This window comes from Sebastes umbrosus, chromosome 22, assembly GCF_015220745.1.
Source record: "Sebastes umbrosus isolate fSebUmb1 chromosome 22, fSebUmb1.pri, whole genome shotgun sequence".
NCBI classification, from domain to species: domain Eukaryota; kingdom Metazoa; phylum Chordata; class Actinopteri; order Perciformes; family Sebastidae; genus Sebastes; species Sebastes umbrosus.
Window position 1 is genome coordinate 21,723,174 of NC_051290.1, and position 23,421 is coordinate 21,746,594.

The window sequence follows — 23,421 nt, forward strand, 5'->3', positions numbered from 1 at the left end:
AGACTACGATTCAAGGCGCGAAGAAAAAAACGGTGATAATTCTGTTGGTTTTTGAATGCAAACACAACATTTGACTGGAGACATCAGGAGACACCTGGAGACATCAGGAGACATCAAGAGACATCAAGAGACAACAGGAGACAACAAGAGACATCAGGACACACCTGGAGACACCTGTGCTCAAATGGCAGAGTCGAGTAATCAGGTAAAACTTTATCTTTTATTGTTGAAGCTAGAAAATTTGCCCTAAAACTCAAGAATGGTCAGTAAGTTCTGTTACATTATGTTAATTTAACGCAACGCTTCAGTCAGCCAGGTAGCCTGAGGCTAGTTTATTAGTATGCTAATGAAAGCTAATTAATTAGCCTCCAGAATTGAGTTTCTGAGCCGCTAATTGTGTCTAAAGAAACTCTGCAACTTGCTAAACTTGTCATGCCTAATGTTACCCAATGTGAACCACTTGAACACGTGCTTTAATGACGTGTAATTAACAGAAGCAGATGATGAATCGTGTGAGCCACCAGCAGGCCAGCCAGCTGCTGCACAACAAGTGTGTTGTGGTCCTGGGAGACTCAAGTGAGTAGTCACTTAAATTCACCTTCTGGTTTTTTAAAAGTTTTATAGCAACCCATTTAATTTGGAGAAAAAGGAGCATGTCATTGCTCTTGAATAAGCCGGCAGGCTGGTTAACTCGTCCATTTCGATTTGAAATGGTTTAGTTGACTGTCCATTTCGATTTGAAATGGTTTAGTTGACTGTCCATTTGCCAGCTTTCATTAAGGGATCTGTAAGTGTCTGTATTGACTGACTCGGTTGTGAACATGTTTTTTTTTTTACACTGCCACTTTTAATTCTCTCTTTATCTCATCCTCAGTTCAGAGGTCGGTGTATAAGGACCTTGTTCTTCTGTTGCAGAAGGACAAATATCTCTCTCGGAGCCAGCTCAAGAGCAAGGCAAGTTTACATACCGATACAAAGATGAAACGTGGAGAAATTCCATATTCATTGTTTACTGTTGTCATTATTATAAGCTGTGATCTCAAAGCTCAATGTAGCAACTTTGCTTTTCATCGTTAGACTTGTTTTTAGTAGGTCTCAGGTTAAACTATATTCAAATTTCTCTCTTTTTCCCCATGTACAGTAGGTAGCTTGTGAATAGGGGGACCATATCCCAACAAATGTGGGACAATGTGGGACACGTTACCAATGCTGAGAGGTAGTCTAACATTTTTGATATGTTTAACTTAAAAAAATAAACATTTCTATTCTGCCCCTTACCTCGTAACATCGCTATGCTTTGCCCGAATGCATCCATTGATCAGCACATCTCTTTTTGAGCCAAACGTATCTCATGAGACTCGCATGAACTGTGTCGCTTCATGTCGTATTCCCCCCCGTGTGAAATTGAAAAATAACTGGCAAATTTCACAAAAAACTCTGAGAATTGCCTTCCACTGGTTTCACCCACTGATAAGTAGTATTTGTTGTAGTTGCATTTCTTTTTCTTCGTGATAGTTTCCATCATATTCAACCTAAATCTGCATAGTTTGTGACTTTGCGGTGACTCGCAATTTTCCCCAGCATAGTGTGGCAAAGACGGTGACAGGTGACTTGACCCAGGTGTGCGCAGTTTGACAGCAAACACAACCTCGTGATGACAGCCTTCCCTGCTCTCTTCACAGCCAATAGAATAAAAGCCAGATTTTAGGAAAGTGTCTGTCCTGCAGTGGTTTGACTTTTGAAAACCAGAGCCAGTGAAAATGTGGGACATCGTCTCAATATGTGGGACAACAACTGGGATAAAAATGCAGTGCGGTCCCTCATAAAGTGGGACACCTGGTCGCCCTACTTGTGAATTCCTCCCCATTTTGTTCCTGTCGTCCTCACTCTTATATCTTTCTCCTTCAGGGCGAGATGAGTTTCGAGCAGGACTGCCTGGTGGAAGGAGGTTGTCTTGGTGAAATGCACAACGGAACAGAGTACCGGGAGGTTCGTCAGTTTCAGTCGGACCACCATCTGGTCCGCTTCTACTTCGTGACGCGCGTATTCTCCTCCTATGTGCAGCGCATCCTGGAAGACTTCCGCAAAGGATTGAAACCAGATGTAATAATTATCAACTCCTGCGTGTGGGATATTTCAAGGTGGGCAGGTGAATGAGTAACTAGTAATAGTATTGAAGCACTAATTACCTTGATGATGATGATGATGATGATTGTTGTTGTTAAACACCTGACTGACTTGTTCATTCACTGTAATGTAATTATGGAGAGAGGGGTCGGGGGTGAGACCTGTGTTCAAGACCTGTTCATGCAATTTCCAGCTGTTTTCCAGTAGAGGTTGATACAACTCATATGTTACTTCACGGTGAAATTGAAAAAAATATAATTTTCCAGTGTGTCTCCACTGTCCCTGTGTTAGGTGCTATCTTTTTGTGGGTATGGAATAGATCGCTAAATGTTTTTGAATGTTTATATATCAAAATCTCTCCTTCGCTTCCTGTAAGTAATATTTTTAAAGACTCGTTCTGGACTCGGAGTGAATTCACGCATTTAAATCCCGTGATCTGGTTCAACCGGCTAACTCCTCCCGTCATATACGACCACACTGACTTTGTTAGTGTGTGGGTGGTGAGAGAGCGGAGCAAATTTATGGCCTGGAGGTGTGTATTTTGGATTGGCAAAAACTGTTAATATTAATATGAATTTCTCGCCATCATCCCCGTCTGTTGATGTAACCGCAAAGGTGAGGGAGGTGTGGGTGGAAGTGGACAGCTCTTTACAGCTGTAGGTGGTATACAGCTGTGCTTTTCTACAGACTCGATGCTCTCCAAGTCACTGCAACATTTAAGTGATCAGATATGATCCATAATGGTGTGAGACAGCAGTGGCGGAGGACAAAGCACCGCTCAGCTCAAATGTGAAAGGTTTCCTAACCTGTTCCCTCATGTAAGGTGTCACTGAATCTCTTGATTAGTTTGTGTATAGTGAATTTGTTCTTCCTTATATATGTTTTTTTTTTGTTTTTTTTAGATATAATTCCAGTTGGCATGATACCTACAAGGAGAACCTGCATAAGTTCTTTGATGATCTGAAGGGTATTGTGCCAGAGGAAACCCTGGTCATATGGAACCTCACCATGCCCTTAGGAGAGAGGATCACAGGTGGTTTCCTGGTGCCCGAGGTACATCGTCGCACTAACATCTGCATCATAACTAAACATGGAAATTTGGTCATGTTGGGTCAAATTGGCGCACAATCTATCCTAAAATATTTCCTCTTACACCTTACTGGGAATTCACATTACGAGACGAGATCAGCACTGTACATTCATTCAATCCACATCGACTCTGACCTCAGTAGCGGTGTCACTGTCATCAGAAACAGCTGTTCTGTCAGCTGCTGTCCGTCTGCTCTTCCAGCCTTAAAACGTTGTCCTCTCCTTCGCCTCAGATTAAGGACAAGGCTCCTCACCTGCGTTACGATGTGATCGAAGCCAACTTCTACAGCGGGATTCTGGCTGACGCCTACGGGATGGATGTGCTGGACCTCCACTTCCAGTTCCGCTTCTCCCTGCAGCATCGTACGACGGACGGAGTCCACTGGAACGCCGTCGCCCACCGCAGGATAACCTCTCTGCTGTTGGAGCACTCTGCACAGGCCTGGGGTGTTGTTATGCCCTGTGCACTGACTGCTGTTGGTGAGGAGGAATACTGCCCACACACACACACACAAACAAGTAAATATATACTCTCGCTGTAAGACGGGACGTGGTTTAGCCAAACTACAATAATGGGATGGTGTGTTTTTCCTATACTGTTTGTACACCTCAAATGCAGACATTACTCTGGAAATTCTAAGGGGCAGTTCACACGCCGCGTTTTTTTTGCACCCTCAAATCGGCTGTCAACATAAACAGGCGGCAGGCTGCGCTCAAACGCGAGAGCGGCACCATGGCGATGTGCAAGCGTGCCCAAGCGCCTATTTTTCAGGATGCGACGGCTGCTCTCCGAGATAAAAAATAGTTCAACTTTTGGAACGCTGCAACACCCACCACAATGCCATGTGACGAGGAACAACCAATCACAGCCGGCAGATATCTTTTCTTTCTTCCGTAAATATCAGTCTACGGTAAATGTATGAAGGAGAAGTTAGTCACTTTGGTGCAGGAATATCTTTACGATCTGTCCCGCGGACTATTTTACTTGTTTCAACCTTTCTGTCCAAGAACGGCACAACATACAAAGTGTCCGTCTTTTCTGCCGCCCCCACCTCCCTCATCTCACTTACACAGAGCGACACCCATCAAGGGGACATTACAACGGCTACAGGGAGGAGTTCCTCAGCGATGCTCCGGCTTATGGTTACCTGAGTTTTGAGAACAACCAACGGCCATATAACATGCCACCGCCCCGCCTCAGAAATGGTAAATGTGCAGACGTTGGTATGCTGATATAAATGTGGCAGAGTGACCAAACAGATAATCAATCAGACCATCTGCACTGCACTGTAAATATTCTTAAAACCAAGGTATCCACCGCATGTCATGTGACGAGGAATCACAGCTGGCAGATATCTTTTCTTTCTTCCGTGATTAGTGTACGGTAAATGTATGAAGGAGAGGTTAATCACTTTAGTGCAGGGATATACAGAGCTTTATGATCTGTCCCACGGACTACTTTACTTGCTTCACCCTTTCTGCCCAAGAACGTCACAACATCCGGTTGCAAGGTCGGCCTACCTTTGTTTATTTTAGTCAGTGAGGCTTCCTGCTAAATTTCCGCAACATCATCATCATCGTCCTGGCCACACGCAGGTTTTGGTTGCTTACCAACTGCAGGAGCGCAAACCTCCCTAACACTTTGGATAAAAGGATGTAAGTGGCAGGGCTAGCCTTTTTGTATGTTGAAATGTATATGATTAAATTAGGTTGACATGAGTTTGTTCTTTTTATAGAGCATACTGAGGATTCAGCTCAGAAGCCAGCCAAAGAAAATGTTTCCAAACCTGCAGGTAAGATGTCTTACCTGTTGTTGATGTGTTGATCAGGATTATTTCTATTGATTAACAAAGAGCAAGCAAATAAGGGTAAAATAAATCATCATAATAACCCATGATCTTCCAAGATGAACGCATCGGACATTAAGGACGTGTTTGGGTTTGTCATCGGTTAAATTGTACACTTGCTATCCTTCACGTCCTCTATTCACAATATGGAAAACTAGAATTACCGCCTCGCGGTTGTACGCCTACGCCAAACAGTTAAGTTGCAGTTTACATCCATGTCTGTCCAAAATGTCATCACTTCATCATTTTTATCCTTGTTATACATTTGTGTGAAATTGTCAAAATTAGCATATGAACATTTGTGCCAAATATGAAGATGAAATTCTCTCAAAGCGCTACTTTAGATACCACCATTGTTAGAACATAAATTAGAAATCTGCAGAGACCCTGAATACGTGATGGTAACACCGTTTCCACAGTTTAGAGAACGAGCACAATGCTGGTGTCAGTAAACTGAAGCGTTTCTCTCGCGGCTCTTGCCTTTTTCAGGAAGGCATCGAGTACAGCGTTTCTTTAACTGCCACCCCCCTCCTCCTCCCTACTATTTTCCCCATATGGGTAAGACTTAAAACATCTGTACACGTGGGTTGGTTTCTTATGGTTTCTGCTTAATCTCTATTTGCCGTGTCTTTGATTTGTGTTCAGGATACTGCTTAAAATACTTGGCTAAACTAATGTCACATTAAAAATACATAGTCTAGCTCATTTATCATGCACCGTGATTGCAGAACATGTAAAGCATCAACAATGAAATGTTCTTGTGCAGTAGAAGTCATTTCGAAAGGCGGGAACATGGCAAAGTGTCCCATCATTTCTGCCGTCATGTATAGGACCCTACATGTAGTTTTTCACGAAGCCTACTGTCTTCAGTGTGAATGCTTGTTTGATACTCAGTTTTACCATTTTAATAAATAAAATTAAAATAACCTCAGTACTGTGCTGACACCTGTTTACCCCCACAACATGTGTTATCAGCCAGTCAAATGTCAATAACAGGTTATTTCCATTGTCTCCCTTACACAGTGCGACACCCATCAAGGGGACGTTACAACGGCTACAGGGAGGCGTTCTTCGGCGATGCTGTGGCTTATGGTTACTTGAATTTTGAGAACCAACGGCCATATCACATGCCACCGCCCCACTTCAGAAACGGTAAATGTGCAGACATTGGTATGCTGATATAAATGTGGTTTTCCATCAGTCAGACTCTCTGCACTGTAGATATTCTTAAGACCAGGTGTCTGTGGGTCTTCTGATCTAGTTCTACTTTCTGAGTGTCTTTGAGCTGCCATGTCCGCTCTAGAGTCCGCTAACAGGTCCCGTATGTTCTGCAGGTTTCGACTACAGGCCTCCCTACGACGAGCGCCATCAACGGAACGTGATGAGGAGCCGACACGCCAGACCCCACTACACTCCGTACACCCACCACAGACCCCATCAATACGGCCGTCGTGGCAGCTACTACTACTGAGGCAGGAAGTTTTTTAGAAGACGGTCAAGTTAATTAAAAACTAAGATTTTATTTTATGTCTGTGTAACATGCATACATTGTTCATTTTTTCTTATATCGTAAATTGGTCTTTTAGTGGTTAGAATTCATTTTCAAAGTTTGTTCTTTGGCACCAATAACTGATTTTAAATATATTTTTCATTTCAAAACATTTTAAAATCATGCACTTAAAAATGTGTCAGGTGCTGTTTTCTATTGAAATCGATGCCAGGGGACTGTTTTTGACTGGTTTTAAAATGAATCACTTATTAAAGTTGTAAATGAATGATCCTTCTGATGCTTCTCCATGTCCCACACAGATCAAGTATGGTATATAAAGATTTAGTTTCCTTTTAAGCCTTAAAGGCCCCATATTGTAAAAAGTGACATTTTCATGGCTTTTATATTATAAAGCAGGTTTAAGTTCTATATAAATACTGTGAAAGTATCGAAACGCTCAATTCACAGAGAAACACACAGTCCGTATTCAGAAACTGAGCTTTTGAAACAAGCTGTCAGGGTTTCTGTCTATTTGTGATGTCACAAAGCTACAATAGCTCTACAACCCTTTCAAATTTGTAAATGTAAACATTTTAAATAGGTCCCAGTTTATTTCCTATTGCAGTGTATGCGAATGACATCAGCTGACAGGAAGTAAACATCGACCCAAACAATTCTGTTGCAATTTCGTCGCAATCCTGTCGAAATGCACTAAAACGGAGCATTTCAGACAGAGGGTAGATACAGGTATATTCAAGCAAACAGTACGAGGAAAATAAAGTTGTTTTTTTTAAACATGAAAGTATGCAAACATGTTCTAGTAGAAACCCTAAATATAAGTAAGAACCTGAAAATGAGCATGATATGGGACCTTTAGACACTTTTTTCTATATCCATGTCCATCACTTTGATTAACATTGATGTGGTAAGAAGTGTGAGATATATACAGTCAGAGAAGTGGCAGAGAAGCTGCTTTGGATCGGTTTGCCAGTAACCGTATAATCCTGCTACATTTTGATCATTTATTAATTTAACCCTTTGGTATAACAGTTTATCTGTTTATTTCATAAAATTGAGTCCATAACAGGATAAAGTGATTACTTAGGCATGGCTATAGAGAGCTAGAAATGTAATTGTTCAGTGGTTCTCAACCAGGGGTCCTTGAGAGAGTTCCAGGAGCGTCCCCAGAAAAAATAGAGAATATTTTATTTTCACTATTTAAAGGGACTGTTTGTAACTTTCTAAGCATATAAATGTACCGGGTCGGGACACATGCACGCTCGCCTATGCGCGCTCGCATGTGACCGCTGTCTCTGCTCCTCCGCCTGCTTGCGTTCACTCAGACAGAGGGCACGTTCTCGCGTACTCGCTCCACGTCTAGACATGAACGCGCGCTCACTACACACTGCAGAAGAGTTAGTTTAGCTCTGAGAATATCTAGTGAATGTACAGTGGACGTTTGTGCAGAAATAAATGCTGCAGCTCCTCCAGACCAACAGAGGTTTCCCGTGTCTTGTGAAGTGACTGGGCTCCGCAGCGAGACACGTTGTCGTCTCGTTACCGACCGGGTGCCGGTGTCTCCCTGTTCACTTCGGCTGCGGGCGGAGATGACAACGTGTCGCTGCAGAGCCCCGTCACTTCACAAGACACGGAAAACCTCTGTTGGTCTGGAGGAGCTGCAGCCCCGCTGCCTCAGCATGCGCTGAGGCAGGAAAAGCCAACACTAGTATCAGCAGTGATTCATGGAGAGACCTTCGTCTGGTCAGCTAACATTACTGCAGAGCAGGTGAAATATAGAGTGATATTGTGCTTTTAGCTGACGTGTGTTGCCTCACTGTTTTGAGCGATGCTCGTTCATGTCCATTTAGAGCAAGCACAAGCGCGAGCCCGACGCTGACTTTCGTTGATTTCACGGCCACAGGTGTCGCTGTTAACAAGCATTTCTGAAAGTTACAAATAGTCCCTTTAATTCACTATAGAAGTGAGCCCAATGTGAGGAGTCATAAGAGTGACTATTGTGATCAGAGGTTTCACTTCCTCTACTGCAATTGACCTCTAGAATTCTGGTCTTAATCATATCTAACAACCAAAATCTTTTCAGATGGAGGTCCCTGAAGCAAAATCCTATCAAATGGGGGTCCGTGACCCAATGTGTATCAATTTAGGGGTCCTTGACACAAACAAGGGTTGAGAACCACTGGACTAATGTACACTTGTGAACTGGCAGTGGACCTTCATATTAGACTTTGGAGCAGCTCATTTGTCAGATTACAGATGACATACAGGTATAGTATTTCATAAGTCGTCATTGACACAATAATATTTCTTGCTCTGAAGTGAATTAGTTGCTTTTATTGTCTGAATTACTACAAATACAAAAGATACGAAGGAAAAGAAAGTCAACAGGTGCAAGTACAGTAGAAATGATGGCTTTTCCCACAAAGAGTTGGTAAAAGTGGTGCATACAAACTGAAAACATGAATGACACTTTCAGAATGTGTCATTCAGGAGTCAAATCCATTTGAACTTAATTCAAAACAGAAAAAAGTGAAGTCAATATAAAGTCACTGCTGTGCCTCTATTTTATTAGTGCTATAGTCTTAACTTATAGTGGATACAATTTCCTGAGAATAGTGAAAAGCAAAAAAGGGATAAATAAAGAATGTTGAAGCTGGAATGAGCATAAAGAAAAGCATTTCTTGATGTACTTGTCAATCATGGCTGCGGGCCAATGGCGTGCCGTCTTAGGCCATGAGGAGGCAGTGCACTTTCTGCAGCTGCTGCTGCGACAGGACGAGGCGGTGGACTTGTTCCTGGCCACGGGTGCACGGGATGGTGACGCGTCCTACAAACACTGTTCCTCCCTGCTTCTCTTCCTTAGCCTAGGAAACAAATATGTACACGTCATGTAATTTGTGTAAATGTGTCATTTCTTGAAGTGTTAATCTTCTGACTAGAAAAGATTTGTTAAATGGTGGAACTGATGGTGTATGTATGTACTGCAGGGTTTTACCTTGACAAAAGAGGAGACGGGGAAGGTGGCGAAGTCAGAGGAAGCCTTAGCTCCGAACTGATTAGAGACTACGTGTTCAGCTACTTCTCCCTGAAACAGAAAATGGTCAAAATGTTTGGTTTTGTGTCGCTATCGGCTTATTCACATCGTGAGGGAGAATGTTAATGATTCTGAAGTTGTCACCTTGAGTTTGTCCAGAGCGTCGCTGAGGTTCTGCAGTCGAGCCGTCTGCTCCATCAGCTGGGCGCCGGCGCTGACTGGAAGAAACACGGGAGAGGAAAGACAGGAAATGAACCAGGGCACTCGGCTGAAAACTGCAACGAGCGCGCACACACACACACCGGAGAGGACACACACCTGCTGTCTTCCCAGTGATGTCCACCACTTTGACCTCTGAACTCAGCTTGAGCAGGGTCGCCAGCAGTTGGTCGGTCCTGCGATAGATGCCCGTGTTTAGTCCCTCTGGTGGCATGGAGCTTTCTTTGGACGCTTGCGGTAGTCTGGGAGGGCAAAGTGGAGGCAGGGAGGCCAGCTGGGCTCTCATCTTCTCCGCCTGTAAGTAAGATATACTCTTAAGTCAGTCAGACTTTAGACAACTAGCATAATGAGTATTCTGTTCCTGCAATAGAGGAAGCTGCAGTCCTAGGACTGCATGTATAGGACCCTAGTTTTTCCTACTGTCTTCAGTGTAAATGCTTGTTTAATACTCATTGTTTTACCATTTTAATTAACTTTAAATAATTTTAATACTGTGCTGACGCCTGTTTACCCCCACAATATTTGTTATCAGCAAGTCAAATGTCAATAACATAATAACATAATAATCTCTCAGGAGTCGTCGAGATCTTTAGCGGTTTGTCCTCTGCCGTGCAAACAGGAAGGCAGTTTGCAAAAGTTAAGTTACGTAACAAACGTAACGTTACCTAAACCATAACCTTTCTTTCGTAAACCCTAAATTGCTTCCGTAGTGGCGGCACGTTATCTAGCACATTAAGCGCCCACCATCACATAATGCGGTGTTAAGAGGTCATGGTCATTTCACGTCAGCTATTTCTGTGAGATCAGCAGACAGAAAGTAGTAAATAAAACTAGAGACCTAGAAATGCGGTCCTGAAACGGCAGCCTCCTTCTATTGCAGGAACATAATATTCGGGCATAAAACCACAATATGATAATAACTCCCAACACCAGCGTACCTTGAGTCTGTTGTTTTCATTCTTGAGGTGTTTAATGCCCAGTCTCTGGGTTTCAACCTGCTGCCTGAGGAGAGGGGAGTCCACCACCTGGACCGGTCCCCCCAGGGATGGAGGCAGACCTGCTGGAGAATGGTGAGAGACATTCAAACACTATACACTACTTCTTCTTTGACAGTGGTGTGTCTTCTTCCCCAAAATCAAATGTCTGGTGGTAGGAATAACACATTTACTGCTATTTCAGTACTGTAGTAGAAATACGCCAACTACCGGCAAAACATATCTCATTATCAGAAGGTTGGATTAGAGGCCGTCACACCTTTTTATCAAACATAAAATGACAACATTTCGATCTGCTTACAACAAAAGTGATCAGAACCACTCATCAGTAATTCACCTCCTGCAGATCCCTGAACAATTGAGGCAATTCCAGAGGCAGGCGGTGCTCTCAGGCCTTCGATGGTCATCTTCGATTGGTTACTGATGCGTTGTTTCAGCTCTGCCTTCTCTGCCTCCAGCTGGTCGATATCAGCCTGCAGGGCATCCATCGTCTCCTCAAACTCCCTGGAGATGAGGTGAAAGGAAGGTGAGTGAGCAGGGAAAATAAGAAACGTGTCGAAATTTTGCGTTCAAATTTGCTTCCCTTAAACGTTCATACTTTTCTTTCTTCTTCAGCAGGGCGAGGTTCTCGTCCAGTTTGGTCTGAATCTTCTCCACCCGTTCGTCCGCGTCTTTGGTGGAGGTGTCCAGCTTCTTCTCCAGCAGGCTCAGACGGACGTTGGCCTCGCTCAGCTCCTCGCCCTGGGGAAAGAGGGTGAGGTACAGTCACATTCATTCACACTCTTGCACACTTATGTAGAACACTTCACTGCGCAGGGAAAGGTCGAGGTTGCTTTTTTGTTGGAGGTGTATGTCCGAGCGTGTCACCTTGATCTTGAGGGACTTCTTGACCTCCTTGATGACCGTCTCCCTGTCTTCCAGTTTAACTCCCAGACCCTCGGCGTCCGTCATCTCGGCCCTGACGGTGGATGCTCTCGTCTCCACCGGAGGAGTCTGGGGGAAATAGGCAAACAGTAAGAAATGGAATAGGGAGGGCGTGACAAACAGCAGCTTGGATTTCAATGTCTGAATTATGTGATTCATCAATGAGAAAAAGAAGTTAAGGCATACAGATACCTTTCCCTGTGGTTTGTCAGCATCGTACTCTCCTTCCTGCATGGCGGTGGCCATCTTGTTCATGGTGGTGATGACGGAGCCGCAGGACTGACGCAGACACTCTGGGCCGTTCAGGCCGTGAGAGCCGTACACCTTGGAGAAAAGAACGTAGATTTATATAATACAATAACACTGCTGCAACTTAAAAACAACCAGGAGTAATTGGGTAAATGGTACATGATTATAGTTAAACTACCTGCTCCACGGCCTTGCAGGCAATATCCTCCAGTTTGAGAGCGTTGAGCCCTTCCTGTTCTGCCAGCGGAGCGATCATCTGAGCTCCGGCTGCAGCCACCTCCTGCAGCACCGCCACCACGCGGGTCTGCTGGCGCCTGCACTCCGTCAGCGACTCCGACACCTCCCAGAGGAGACATGACAGGTGAGTCCAATATACACAATCATTTCTGTGTGTGCATTAATGGGTCAGTGATCATTAGGATACTGTATGTTTCTTTCTTTCTGTATCTGGTACCTGTGGTCCAAAATTGAGAGCGGCGGGCACTCCGACTACGTCTGTTCCAGGCATGCGGCGGCGGATCTTCTTGCAGAACTGTTTGACATCGGAGCAGGAAGTGTCCAGGTCCTTCAGAAGGACCGCGAGGCCGGAGCTCTCCTGACCCGCCGCCAGGAAGGCCCGCAGACGAGCCACCTCCACCCCCATGCAGTCCAGGACATTCTGGGTAAACTGGAGGTGAGAGGATGGGATTAAGTGAAGTGCTGTACTCTCATTTCTGTTTTTACTTTGCTCATCATAGGGATAATCATTTCATCTCTGTACAAGGAAAAATCTAAATGAAACTACACCGTCGAAGAAGCCTGAAGTACCTTAATGTGGTCAGCCAGCTGCACTGTGCAGTCTTCAGTGTGGTCTGAAAGATGGACGCTGTACAGTTGCTGGAAGACAAAACAACAGTGAAAAACTTTGTTTAAGAAAAAAATGATATTCAATTAAAATGACATGTCTGTGTTTAAATGTCACCCACGTACATAGACATTCTCTCTCTCCCTTTAGGGTACACTGAATCCATCCATACGTTTGATTGAGCCTATGTGTTTAGAAGATGGATACTGTGGCATGTTCTTAAATATGAAAAACTGTTAAATATTTGTTACCTGATAGTACTTGATGGCCTTCGTCAGAGGTTCCACTTGAACGGTCTCATCTAGCTGATCTTTGTGCAGCAGGTCGATGAAATAATCCAGAGAGCGCTCGTGGAAGCTCATTTCGGAGTAGAGTGTGCCCATGCGCTTAAAAACCTCCACGCTGCAGGTGTTCAGAGCCCTAGAGGGAAAAGAACGGACAAGGTTTACTATATCACAACGACACTTTCTTTTTCATGAGAAATTGTATTGTAAAAAAACAATAATTCTGCTTTTATTTATGACACAATTCTTCAAATTCTCTGATAATAAAACCACATTTTACTTCTGAGACGTGTGATGAAGCTGCAGTGCTTACTGTTCATATTTGTGCAGAGTGGCCTGCAGCAGGCTGAGGGAGTAGACCAGTCCTGAGGCGAAGCTGCGCTGTTCTCCTGGAGGCCCTCTGAGCCCCGTCCCCGGGGCCACGTTCCCATTCAGGTCAAACTTCTCCTGGGCCTGTTTACTGATCAGCTCAGCCTACCAGGTAACGCACACACACACGTACAGAATTATAGAAACAGTTCAAATGAAGTCATCAGGATTAGACGAAGAAGATTCTTGCACACTTTGTTTGTCCACTTCTCATACCTTGCAGATGAGCCTGGGGATGAGCAGAAGGACCAGGATGCAGTCGTGATCTCCGCCGTGATGGAGGAAGGAGTCCGGCATGAAGGCGGTGAGGAGGGATACCTGTCTGTTTGACTGGGACACTTCCATTTTCCTCAGCTCCATCTCAATGGCCTTTGGAACACATTACAATATAAGCAAATGTTGTCAAAAGTGTAAAACCGGTTAAACTCATCACTCCTGGCACGAGAACACGTGAAGGGTTTCTTACCTTGGCATAAGCCTTGGTCTCTGCAAACTTAATCTTGAAGTCAAACAGTTCGGCAGGCGGTTGCTGAACTTGTTCGGCATTCGCATTCTGCTGGCTGATCAGCTCTCTGTTGGCGTCCTGGTGCACGGGGAAAAAGCAAATACAGCATCAGGGCATCCACTTATTATCATTATTGTTATTATTTCCTTGAGCATGCACGTTTTCCCTGCTCTCCACCCACCTGTAGGCTGGCGGTGAGATCTCTGTACTTGCTGATGGTCTGCTGGTAATCAGCTACCGTCTCCTGGGCGGCCTCCACCCTTTTTTCAGCCTCTCTGACCTTTGCTGAGCTCAGGTCCACCTGCTCCCTCAGCTCCATTTCCGTCTCCCGGCCGTTCTCCTGGAGCTCATCGTTCATCTCGTTGATGGCCTCCTATTGTCAGGAAAACGTCGTCTGTGATAAATATCCTATTTTTATCTGATTCTACTTCTTTTTCTGGTTACTTATACCATTATATTGGTACGAATTTACCTTAAAATGAGAATGGTAATTGTGAATAGTAGTATGAATGTAGTTTGTATTTGTTAGAAAATAGAAAAGTCAGTTGTTGTAAATCATAAATGCAGGTGTACAAACCAAATCAGTGACAGTTTCTCTCAGCTCTCTGACTTTCTCCTCCAGATCAAGGTTCCTCTCCGTCAGGGTCTCCACCATCTCCTCTGACCCCAGAGCAGCATCCACCTGGTACAAGTACACACACACACACACACACACACACACACACACACACACACACACACAAGCAGACACATATGTACAGGTAAATTCTAAGTTTGCAAACAAACTAGAACCGTCCTCCTAGACCTAAACCTTTTCTGTTAATAACTTGTATTTGACTTGGTTTCTTTTATATTCACCATATTTAACCTCCGGAAAAAAGTGTCAGAGACTCCTCAAAACATTTCCTCTCTGCGATCACATTCCTCCTCTTATCTCGCGTCTTCGTTGACTTTACCTGCTCCTTCAGCTCGTCGATAGTCGCCTCCGCCTGCTTGACCTCGTCCTGCAGTTTCTCCTTCTGAGTCCTCAGAGTCTCCAGCTCAGTGTTCTTCTTCTCCATCTGCTTCTGCAGCTTCACGTGCTCCTGCTTCTCTGACGTAGACAGGTCGCGCATCCTGAGGAGGAGAAATTAAAACAAAAAATGTTGACGGCTAAAACTGCCAAAATCCCCGTTCCAGGCCTTGTCTTCATGGACCCTTTTTTGGAAGTTTCAACAAGTTGTTTTTTTTATTTATACTTCAATCGAAAGCAGCTTTTTAGAAATTTGACTGACCGAACCAATGCCTCCTTTAGTCTGCCATTCTGCTCCTCCAGTTGTTTGACATGGTAACTTGAGGCGGCTCCATCTGAGCCTGCAGGAGAAAACGCAAAGGCAACACAGTGAGGGAAAGCAGTGCATCAATAAAAAAAAGAGAAAGAAAGAGGAGAGAGACACAGATATGAGAGATAACGTTTGTGGATCGGTGAGTAGAGTACAAACCTTTCTCCGAAATCTCATGTCTAATGATCTCCAGGTCCATGGAGAGCTCCTCCACCTTCTCTTTCATCGTGTCCACCTCCACTTGCAGCGACTCCGCCCGCTCTTCGGCCATCTCTTTGTCCAGCGTGGCCATCTCTATGGCGTCTGCCGTGTCGGACATCTCCTCCATGTAGTGATCCTTGGCCTCCTGTGCCTCGCGGGCGTCCTGGGAGAAGGAGGTACCGACATAAAACTCTAGAAAGTCATTCAGGAAGACAGTGGCGCTGCTTCTTTCATTCTTACAGGCTTAGAAAATATCATTTCATATCCTATAAAATGATATTGTAAATATGTAATAATTCAGCCTTACAACAAATGATTTATTTTTCTGCGTACCTTCTTGGCCTCTTTGAGTTGTTTCTGCAGCTCGGCCTGCTGCTCCTGCATTTTGTTCTTCCACTCCTGGAGCTGCTCCAGCTGGATCTTGTACTTCTCGAGCTCCTTCAGCTTGGCTTTGTCCTCCGTTCGCTTCATCTTCAGCGTCTCCAGCTTCTCCTCCAGGTCCTTGACCTGAGCTCGCATCGATTCCTCCTCCTGTGGAAGGACGGACGGACGGGTGGAGGGGAGAAGCAAGAGGGACAGTTTAAATGTGCTAACCTTTAGAGGATTTAATTCAGAGGATTAACTGGACTTCATTTATATCCCAAGATTTGATTTTAACGCAGTAAAGAAAGACGTCCCACCACCAAAAACCCATAAATGATAAATGTAAATTTAGCTGCCCCAAATTAATTTGTTAATCCTTTTCTCAATTAATTGACTTTAACCTCTGCATTCACCGCCTTAACAGGAACCTAACAGATTAATCCATTCCCTCCAAACGCAATGGTGCAATTGAGCATTTCATTCAGTGTCCTAGAAGGTTAAACCATGCATCATCATCACATAGTTCACCGTGAGGACATTATAAAACCAAAGTATTGAGAAGGGGGTGCCGAGGGTCATTTTGCCCTCCAATGAGTTTGTTAGTGAACTCATGCCAGGTATCGTCAGCATGCACGGAGCCGTTAGAAAACTCTACCTGCTTGGAAACGGCAGGTTCCACCTGGTCAAACAATGACAACATGGATGAAATGGGACAAAGTGTCGAATATGGTGGAAAAATAGAAACAAGATGATGAAGATGTGACTAATACTGGCACTGAAAAAAATGAATCAATCTTTAAAAAAGCAACTGGTGATCTTTGGTGCTGTGAAATATGGAATGTGAGACTTGATACCTTTTGATTATATGTCTTTATATTATATCATATGGGCATATTGTTTCAGTTGTGCCAACACTAAAATCGTCTCTTCTTATTGTCAGTGACCCACCTTGGTTGGAGTAGCCGGGCCTGCCGCTGCTGCAGCCGACCCGCCGGGCTGTGGCATGACGGGAGCCACCAGCGCACCCTGGTGGGAGGACAGGCCCGCCTCACTGACATCACCAGACAGAGAGGACGCAAGGCTCTCGCGAGACGCCTGTGGACCACATCAGGTATGTGTTGGAGAGTTGTGCGAGGGAGAAGATGAGGGATGAAACAGAGGAAGATGTCAGTAAACAATCCAATAAACAAAACGAGAGCTTCTCCCACACACATTGGATGAACCTGGAAGAGTGAACAATCCCGCGTTACATGCCGTGCCGCTGGATTCATCTTACGATAGCTTCTGTGCTCAAACACAATAATCTTCCTGACTTCATGCATCTTCCAAAGACCATACATTTCACCTCCCAGTGTCCATCACAAGAGATGTTGTCCGACAGTTCATACAGACTCATTTATCTGGTAGAGCCCTGCACCTGTGTACCGAAGCAGGACCACAAATCACCAGTTTTCAGTGCCAAAACAAACCACCACTCCCGGTGAGGTAACAGGCGAGGTACCCCCAATGTGACAGGAGTGTACCGTGAGGCTGGAGCGGTGGGAGGATCGCACCAAGAGGGAGAGGAGGGAGGTGGCGGGCGTGAGACGACTCGGAGTGTTCCACTGCCACGGTGTGATCACAGAGACTGTGTTAGGACTCTCAGAGAGGTATTTGTAAAACTCGACTGCAAAGTTAGCTCGAATGAAACCGTGTAGTACATTGTTCTGATTCCTATACATTATAAAAATAAAGTCAGTTATACAAACATCCTGTTTTTATGCTTGTACTGTGTATGACATTTGTAGAAGTGCAGAGAAGTACAACCAGCTTTAGAAAATAAAAAACATTGTACTTTACATCACAAGACATCAGACAAAACTTACAATGATTAAATACTCACTGAATTTTTAACATTCGGATGTAAAGTGCTAAATAATTACACTAAATGACTTCCAATGCTATTTATCACCTTTTATGAATGAATGACTTGTACCTTCAACACAAATTACAGCATAGTAACACCTAAATCAACTACCGCCTCTTATAGTCTAATAAATAAAAAAGGTGTTGTCCTTTACGGCAACTATTTCTTCAGGCGGAAATCAGCTAAAATGGGCAGCCGGCAACCTACCCGTCTAAATAGTATTAACTGTGCAGCCACGATGTGTCTACTACTAAAGCTTTCAAATGTAATTTACCAAAACCTGCCATGTAGTTGACTGTCCAAATCACCAAAAGGACTATTAAAACTATAACAGGACCTTCGTTCGAGTCAAAAAAAGTGGTGTAGAAGAGTACTATACATAATTATAAATCTTAATATTAGATAGATCAAATAAATGTAAGCCTGGTTGAACAAGTATGTACTTCTTATCATATAACACAAAGAAATGCATGGCCCTTGAAAAGAATTCAAAATGTGAAGCTGTGCCCTTGATTTAACTCCCCAAGCACACCACAAAAAAAAGCTGGAACATTGAAATAACAAAACTTCTAAGAATCTGTTTTCCTCCCGTGTCTGCTGTAGACGAGCTCACCTTGGCAGAGCGGCGGGTAGCGGACTGGAGGAGAGGAGGAGGAGGGGAGTTGCAGAGAGAGGGATGGACACACGCGCACGCACACACGCACACACGCACACACGGATATATACACACACGCATCCAGTGATGAAGCAAGAGAAGAGATTAGCAGCACATAAGAAGCATACCCACTGTTAGTTCAGATGATAGCTTCGATGGCTGCATGCGCCATTTAACAGCATTTTAAAGCAGTCATTCCCAAAGACTGGTTCGGGACCCACAGGTGGGTCACAAGAGATTTTATTAGGGTCCCCAAATTAAATTTGCAGATTTTCTTCCATACATTAGTCTTCTATTCAACATTTATTTCTGCTGTGCACCTTTCAGCCACATGACAGAGCCTGAATGTTCGTATTGTTCTGAGAATTGTAGCCTAGTTATAACACTGAATCTAATATGAAAGGCTAGCACACATTCTGTTTGTTTTACTGATGAGGGAAAAAAAACTGTTAATCCGCCTAAATGCATTCTTTTGGTCTCATTTATAAAGTATTTAACGTATGTATATTTTTTTCAATAGCACATGCAAAGTTGTGATTTATCAAACGTAGGCTTTATCTCTTGGAAATGGCTGGTTTACCTATTCAAGATAGTACAAGGTGATGCAGAAATGGCAGTAAAGATGGTCAGGAATGTTCATTTATGAACAAATTTCCTCATGATTTATAGATAAGGCCTTTTGTGAATTGGGTCGCAGTGGTTTCTCATTTTAAAAATGTGGGTCGCCAGATAAAAAAGTTTGGGAAACACTGTTTTAAAGAATAATATTCTCGATTACTCGAGCCACAGAAGCAGAATAAAAACTCATGACACTCATGCAACAGTGTTAAAACAAAATGTCACTTAATTGTGAGGCCAAAAGGAAAGACAGACACCATCATTATGGCCTTACAACACTTGTAATTTCACCTCTAAATGCACACTGGAAAAATAAATAAAAAATAAGCAAACAAACAACAACATCTGGTGTGCAAATGTGGCCACAGAAAAGCAACGACAAAATCAACGACAAGAGATGTCTTCATGTCCCGTGCAAACGTCAACACGTAAAAGGGTCAAATAAAAACAAAAGATGCGTCGCCGCGTTAGTGTGATTAAAAACAAACCAAGGCAAAAGCAAATGTGTTGAATTGAAATATTTCTACCTTCTTAACGCTCGCAGGTGTCTGCAAATGGTGTTCAGAAAAACACAAAAATGAGAAGTCAACCCAAAGGCTGAGAGGCAAAACAGGAACCCATTTACATTATACAGAAAAGAAGTGAGAGGAACATTTGGGGGAAAACAAAGCACCTCTAGTCAGGAAAAACACTGCAAAGGACAAGTCAGTGAGAAGGCTGATAGTCATATCACCGCACTCTGAAATGGATTTAGTTGCTTTACTGGTCGGATTCATCTGGTTCCACACATTTAAACCTGCTTAACTGCTCTGGAAAGGGCAGGAATTGACTTAAAGTGTAAGAACTTAAAAAGAGTGAATATATTAACAGGCCATATTTCTTAAATCCACAGTGCACGCACAAAAGATCCACAGGAATCCAGCCGTCTTCGAAGCCAAGTCATGGAAACGACACAAGATTACTAAACTGACTAAGGATGAAAAAAAGCCAGTGAGGTGCAAGTAAAGGTTGCCTACCTGCTTGGTTGTTCTGGGAGTCTCAGGAATGTCTGGAGGAAACAAATTAAGAATTATTATCTACTTTTATTATTATCGACTTTGAGGTACTGAGTTTAAAAATGTCAAACACAGCTGACTGACCTTTTTGTCTGGGTATCTTTGAAGTGGTGGATTCAGGAGTGTCTGGTGAGGTGGCGCTGGAGCCGTCTTCCACCACCTGGAGCTGCACAGAGTGACAGAGAAACACATACTGTAGGTGTATGACGGGCATGAAAAACAGGGATAATAAAAACTAAAACTATTGACACTTTTCATTCTAATGAAAGTATACAGGCATTCATCATTACATCACAACACGTTTATGTCACTAACCTGGGACTGTCTGACAAATATCCCGTGATTTTCCTCACAGGTGAAGTAGCGTTTCCCCTGCACGGTGCCATCGTTCTTGCCTTTGGCGTCATCCAGAATGACACCCACCCATTTCCCAGAGGCAAAGAGAGTGGCGCCGATATAGGCGACAGTACCGCGCTGACCCTTCCCTGTCACCTCCACTATGGAGCCAATCTAGGAGGAGGAGGAGCAGAGACAAGAGGACGACAGACTGTGAGTCATTATACATTAGTCGATGTTGTTTATTTCCGTCCATTTCCTCCTGTCTTATGTCTGTATTGAAAAGTGTGCTACCTTTGGAGGTTTCACATTCTCCACCGTTCCTGCGCTGCTCATCTTGCTGATCAGTGGGCTGGTCAGCTGGAGGATTTTTAGGAAATACAGATGGGAGACAGTAGGGAGAAAGATGAGGGGGTGTGGGAGAGAGAAAGTTGGTTATCAATGCGAACGAGAGGTTAGGTGGGAGAAGGAGGGTGATAGTGAAGACGGAAGGTGAGATCATTACATACCAGAGAATTTATTGTTTAAATTTCTGATTTCCTCAGGCATGGTATCTTTTTATATCTTAATCCTGGTCAAATAGACATAACTTAGTAGGAACATGTATGACAAAAAAAATGTAATACTGTACACCAGACCTGCAAAAGATCTGAATAAACAGTATTATTTGTCTAACAATAATTGCCCCATAATTATCCCTGCTCCAGCTACTAATAGCAGTCTTAGGTAGGGCTGTCCCGAATACCATTTATTGGGCTTTGAAGCTTCAGTGAGAAATATTCGCAGTGCGGAGCGGCAGACTGACGTGTTCTTCTGTCTGTCCGTCTCCATCTCCCCCGTTTCTGTGCCCGGGACAGTGCCGCTGCCGCACTACTGTACGTCCACGCACTTCTATACGCAACAATCAGCGATATCTGTCTGAGAATAATTAATGATAATTCATGTTGAATATGAATAACAAATAATGTTGTGGGAATTTTCCTTATTTCATGGTCTATTTTGTGATTTATACATTATTATTACATACGTACATATAAAAACAAAAAAACAAATGTTAAAAAACAAAGCATTCGAATACTGATTTGGAAGTCCAATACCATGGCCGAAGCATTTGGGTCAGCACTAGCCTTAGGAATCAAAAATATTCAAGGACGAGACAGCCTTAAGGCCACCAAGCACAGAAACACACTTATGCACCCAGTCATGTGTCATGGACCACAATAGACTTACTGATAGATAAGTCATATCCCTGCCTTGCTCATACAAAGATGCTCATTCAAGAGGACCGGTAGAGTCTAATCCTTTTATGGAGCTGTAGGGACATGTGAATTCACGCCGCCTCACAGTTTTAAACCACAGGGCAGAAAACTGGATAGAAAAGGTTTTATAAGCCTTGAAATAGGAGCAGAGAAGCAGAGTTTTGCAGAATCCTCTAGAATAACTACTTGAGACTAATGGAAACAAAAGTTTGCCAGTGGGACAATAAGAACTTCTCTACAGCATATCTAGAGTTACCCAAAGTATATTCTTACTCGTTTTATCCGATGAGGACCCGATAAGCAAAGTGAATCCTGCATCCACTGTATGGTGAGTGCCACAAACATTACCTTTCTATAGGTTTAGCCATTATAATGTAATAACTTCTACTGATTAAGTGCATCAAACAAAAGTAACACAGATGTACTAAATTAGATATTATTCAGTATTGAGTGTCCATGTTACTCACCCGGGGGGTAGAAGAATGTCGCCTGTTTAAAGCCATGATAGCAAGTTAAGATGGTTTCACCTCCAGGTACAAAAGAATAAGGCTAAAAGTGCCAATTTTTCTCTGCTTTCACATCCCTTCCTCTTCTCCAGAGAGAGGAGAAGGCAAAACAAGACTGTGATTTCAGGGAGGGATCCTATGTGGTGCATCACAAAACGTCACAGCTGATTTGAACTGAGAAAAGGAGGGTAATATCTAGCTGTTGTGTCTCCCCACAGGGAAAAACACATGGATGTTAGCTCGATGTTTTACATGGAGCCACTTCAATAGTGATGAGATAATCAATTCACTGGCCTGCATTTATATAACTATACTTATATAACAGTTGAGAAGTAGTTATGTGTAGAGACATTACTGCATGTTCCCCCTTTTCTTTGATACATTATAGGTTATATAACGTCATCTTTAATGAACTAACATGTTAACAATGAGCTTGTTTAACTAACTACTCGATCAGTTAACGTTACCAGCTGACAAGCATCTCTTCGCTTGGTACTGTTATTTAAAGGGCCGGGTGATGGCTTAAATTAATTGGTTTTATTCCACTTTATTCCAGTTTACCACACTTAAAGCACAATGCAATAAAAAGGACTCACTAGCATTAGGAAAGAATAAGGGTGGATGAAGGGAAAACGTCTTGAAGGACAAGCTGTAACGTTGCTGCCTTGCTAGCTTAGCTTGAGATACATTCAGAATATTTCTGACATACACAAAATGACTTAAATCAGTTAACTAGTTAACTTACGCTTTACTTTGCCATCTAGGTTCAGCTAGACATCAACATTGAGTCAACAGCTGGCCAGAGTAGCTTTATAGCTAGCTAACGTTAAACCTGAGCTTAGCAAGCTAAAGTAGGAACAAACAGGTTCTGTTAAGAAGCTAACGAACACCTGTAGTACCTATATATTTATATATATATATATAACTGCATTTTGACATTTAGCTTACCTGGCATACACGGAGATCTCTGTCTTTAAATGTAGCACCTTGAGGTGTTCATGTAGACAAACAATAATCCTCTGTTGTTATTTTTTTGGCTACCTAGCTTGGAAGTCCGGAAGTCTTTTCCGGTTTTGTTGACAGGTCACTTCCGGTGGCCTGTCAGACGCTAAAACGACAAGTGGATAATCAGCGCCCCTAGTGGCTGCACCCATTCTTTATTAGAAAGCTTTATTTTACTCCCATTTACTTTTACTTTACAAGGTCT

The 23,421-nt window shown here is 43.3% G+C and overlaps 2 protein-coding genes across 14 annotated transcripts; one reads left to right on the forward strand and one right to left on the reverse strand.

Moving 5' to 3' along the window:
• LOC119482065 (PC-esterase domain-containing protein 1A-like) lies at positions 1-6,843 on the forward strand. Of its 4 annotated transcripts, XM_037759458.1 has the most exons (11): positions 1-205; positions 495-576; positions 875-954; positions 1,909-2,141; positions 3,030-3,180; positions 3,450-3,696; positions 4,291-4,422; positions 4,953-5,009; positions 5,553-5,621; positions 6,087-6,215; positions 6,398-6,843. In XM_037759458.1, exons 1-11 carry the CDS (start codon positions 56-58, stop codon positions 6,532-6,534), a joined length of 1,467 nt encoding a protein of 488 aa, XP_037615386.1. In that variant the 5' UTR covers positions 1-55; the 3' UTR covers positions 6,535-6,843. The 4 variants fall into 4 exon arrangements, with proteins under 4 accessions (XP_037615386.1, XP_037615387.1, XP_037615388.1 ...); XM_037759459.1 differs by lacking the exon at positions 5,553-5,621 and having other exon boundaries at positions 2-205; XM_037759460.1 differs by lacking the exon at positions 4,291-4,422 and having other exon boundaries at positions 4-205.
• Positions 6,844-8,884: 2,041 nt separating this feature from the next.
• LOC119482054 (dynactin subunit 1-like) lies at positions 8,885-23,312 on the reverse strand. Of its 10 annotated transcripts, none has more exons than XM_037759429.1 (32): positions 23,163-23,312; positions 20,744-20,809; positions 20,429-20,623; positions 20,198-20,279; positions 20,075-20,106; positions 19,586-19,606; positions 18,399-18,422; positions 17,403-17,483; positions 16,828-16,974; positions 16,535-16,558; positions 15,850-16,047; positions 15,475-15,679; positions 15,268-15,346; positions 14,950-15,109; positions 14,571-14,675; positions 14,175-14,366; positions 13,955-14,071; positions 13,705-13,857; positions 13,433-13,593; positions 13,087-13,255; positions 12,799-12,867; positions 12,446-12,658; positions 12,170-12,331; positions 11,935-12,066; positions 11,686-11,811; positions 11,417-11,559; positions 11,156-11,322; positions 10,762-10,883; positions 9,923-10,118; positions 9,749-9,822; positions 9,566-9,655; positions 8,885-9,434 (listed from the first exon to the last, which is right to left on the reverse strand). In XM_037759429.1, the coding sequence occupies exons 2-32, from the start codon at positions 20,783-20,785 to the stop codon at positions 9,297-9,299; spliced, it is 3,819 nt and encodes a 1,272-aa protein (XP_037615357.1). In that variant the 5' UTR covers positions 20,786-20,809; positions 23,163-23,312; the 3' UTR covers positions 8,885-9,296. The 10 variants fall into 10 exon arrangements, with proteins under 10 accessions (XP_037615357.1, XP_037615352.1, XP_037615354.1 ...); XM_037759424.1 differs by lacking the exon at positions 23,163-23,312 and adding an exon at positions 22,176-22,510; XM_037759426.1 differs by lacking the exon at positions 23,163-23,312 and adding an exon at positions 22,176-22,507 and having other exon boundaries at positions 10,762-10,880.
• Positions 23,313-23,421: the final 109 nt, after the last annotated feature.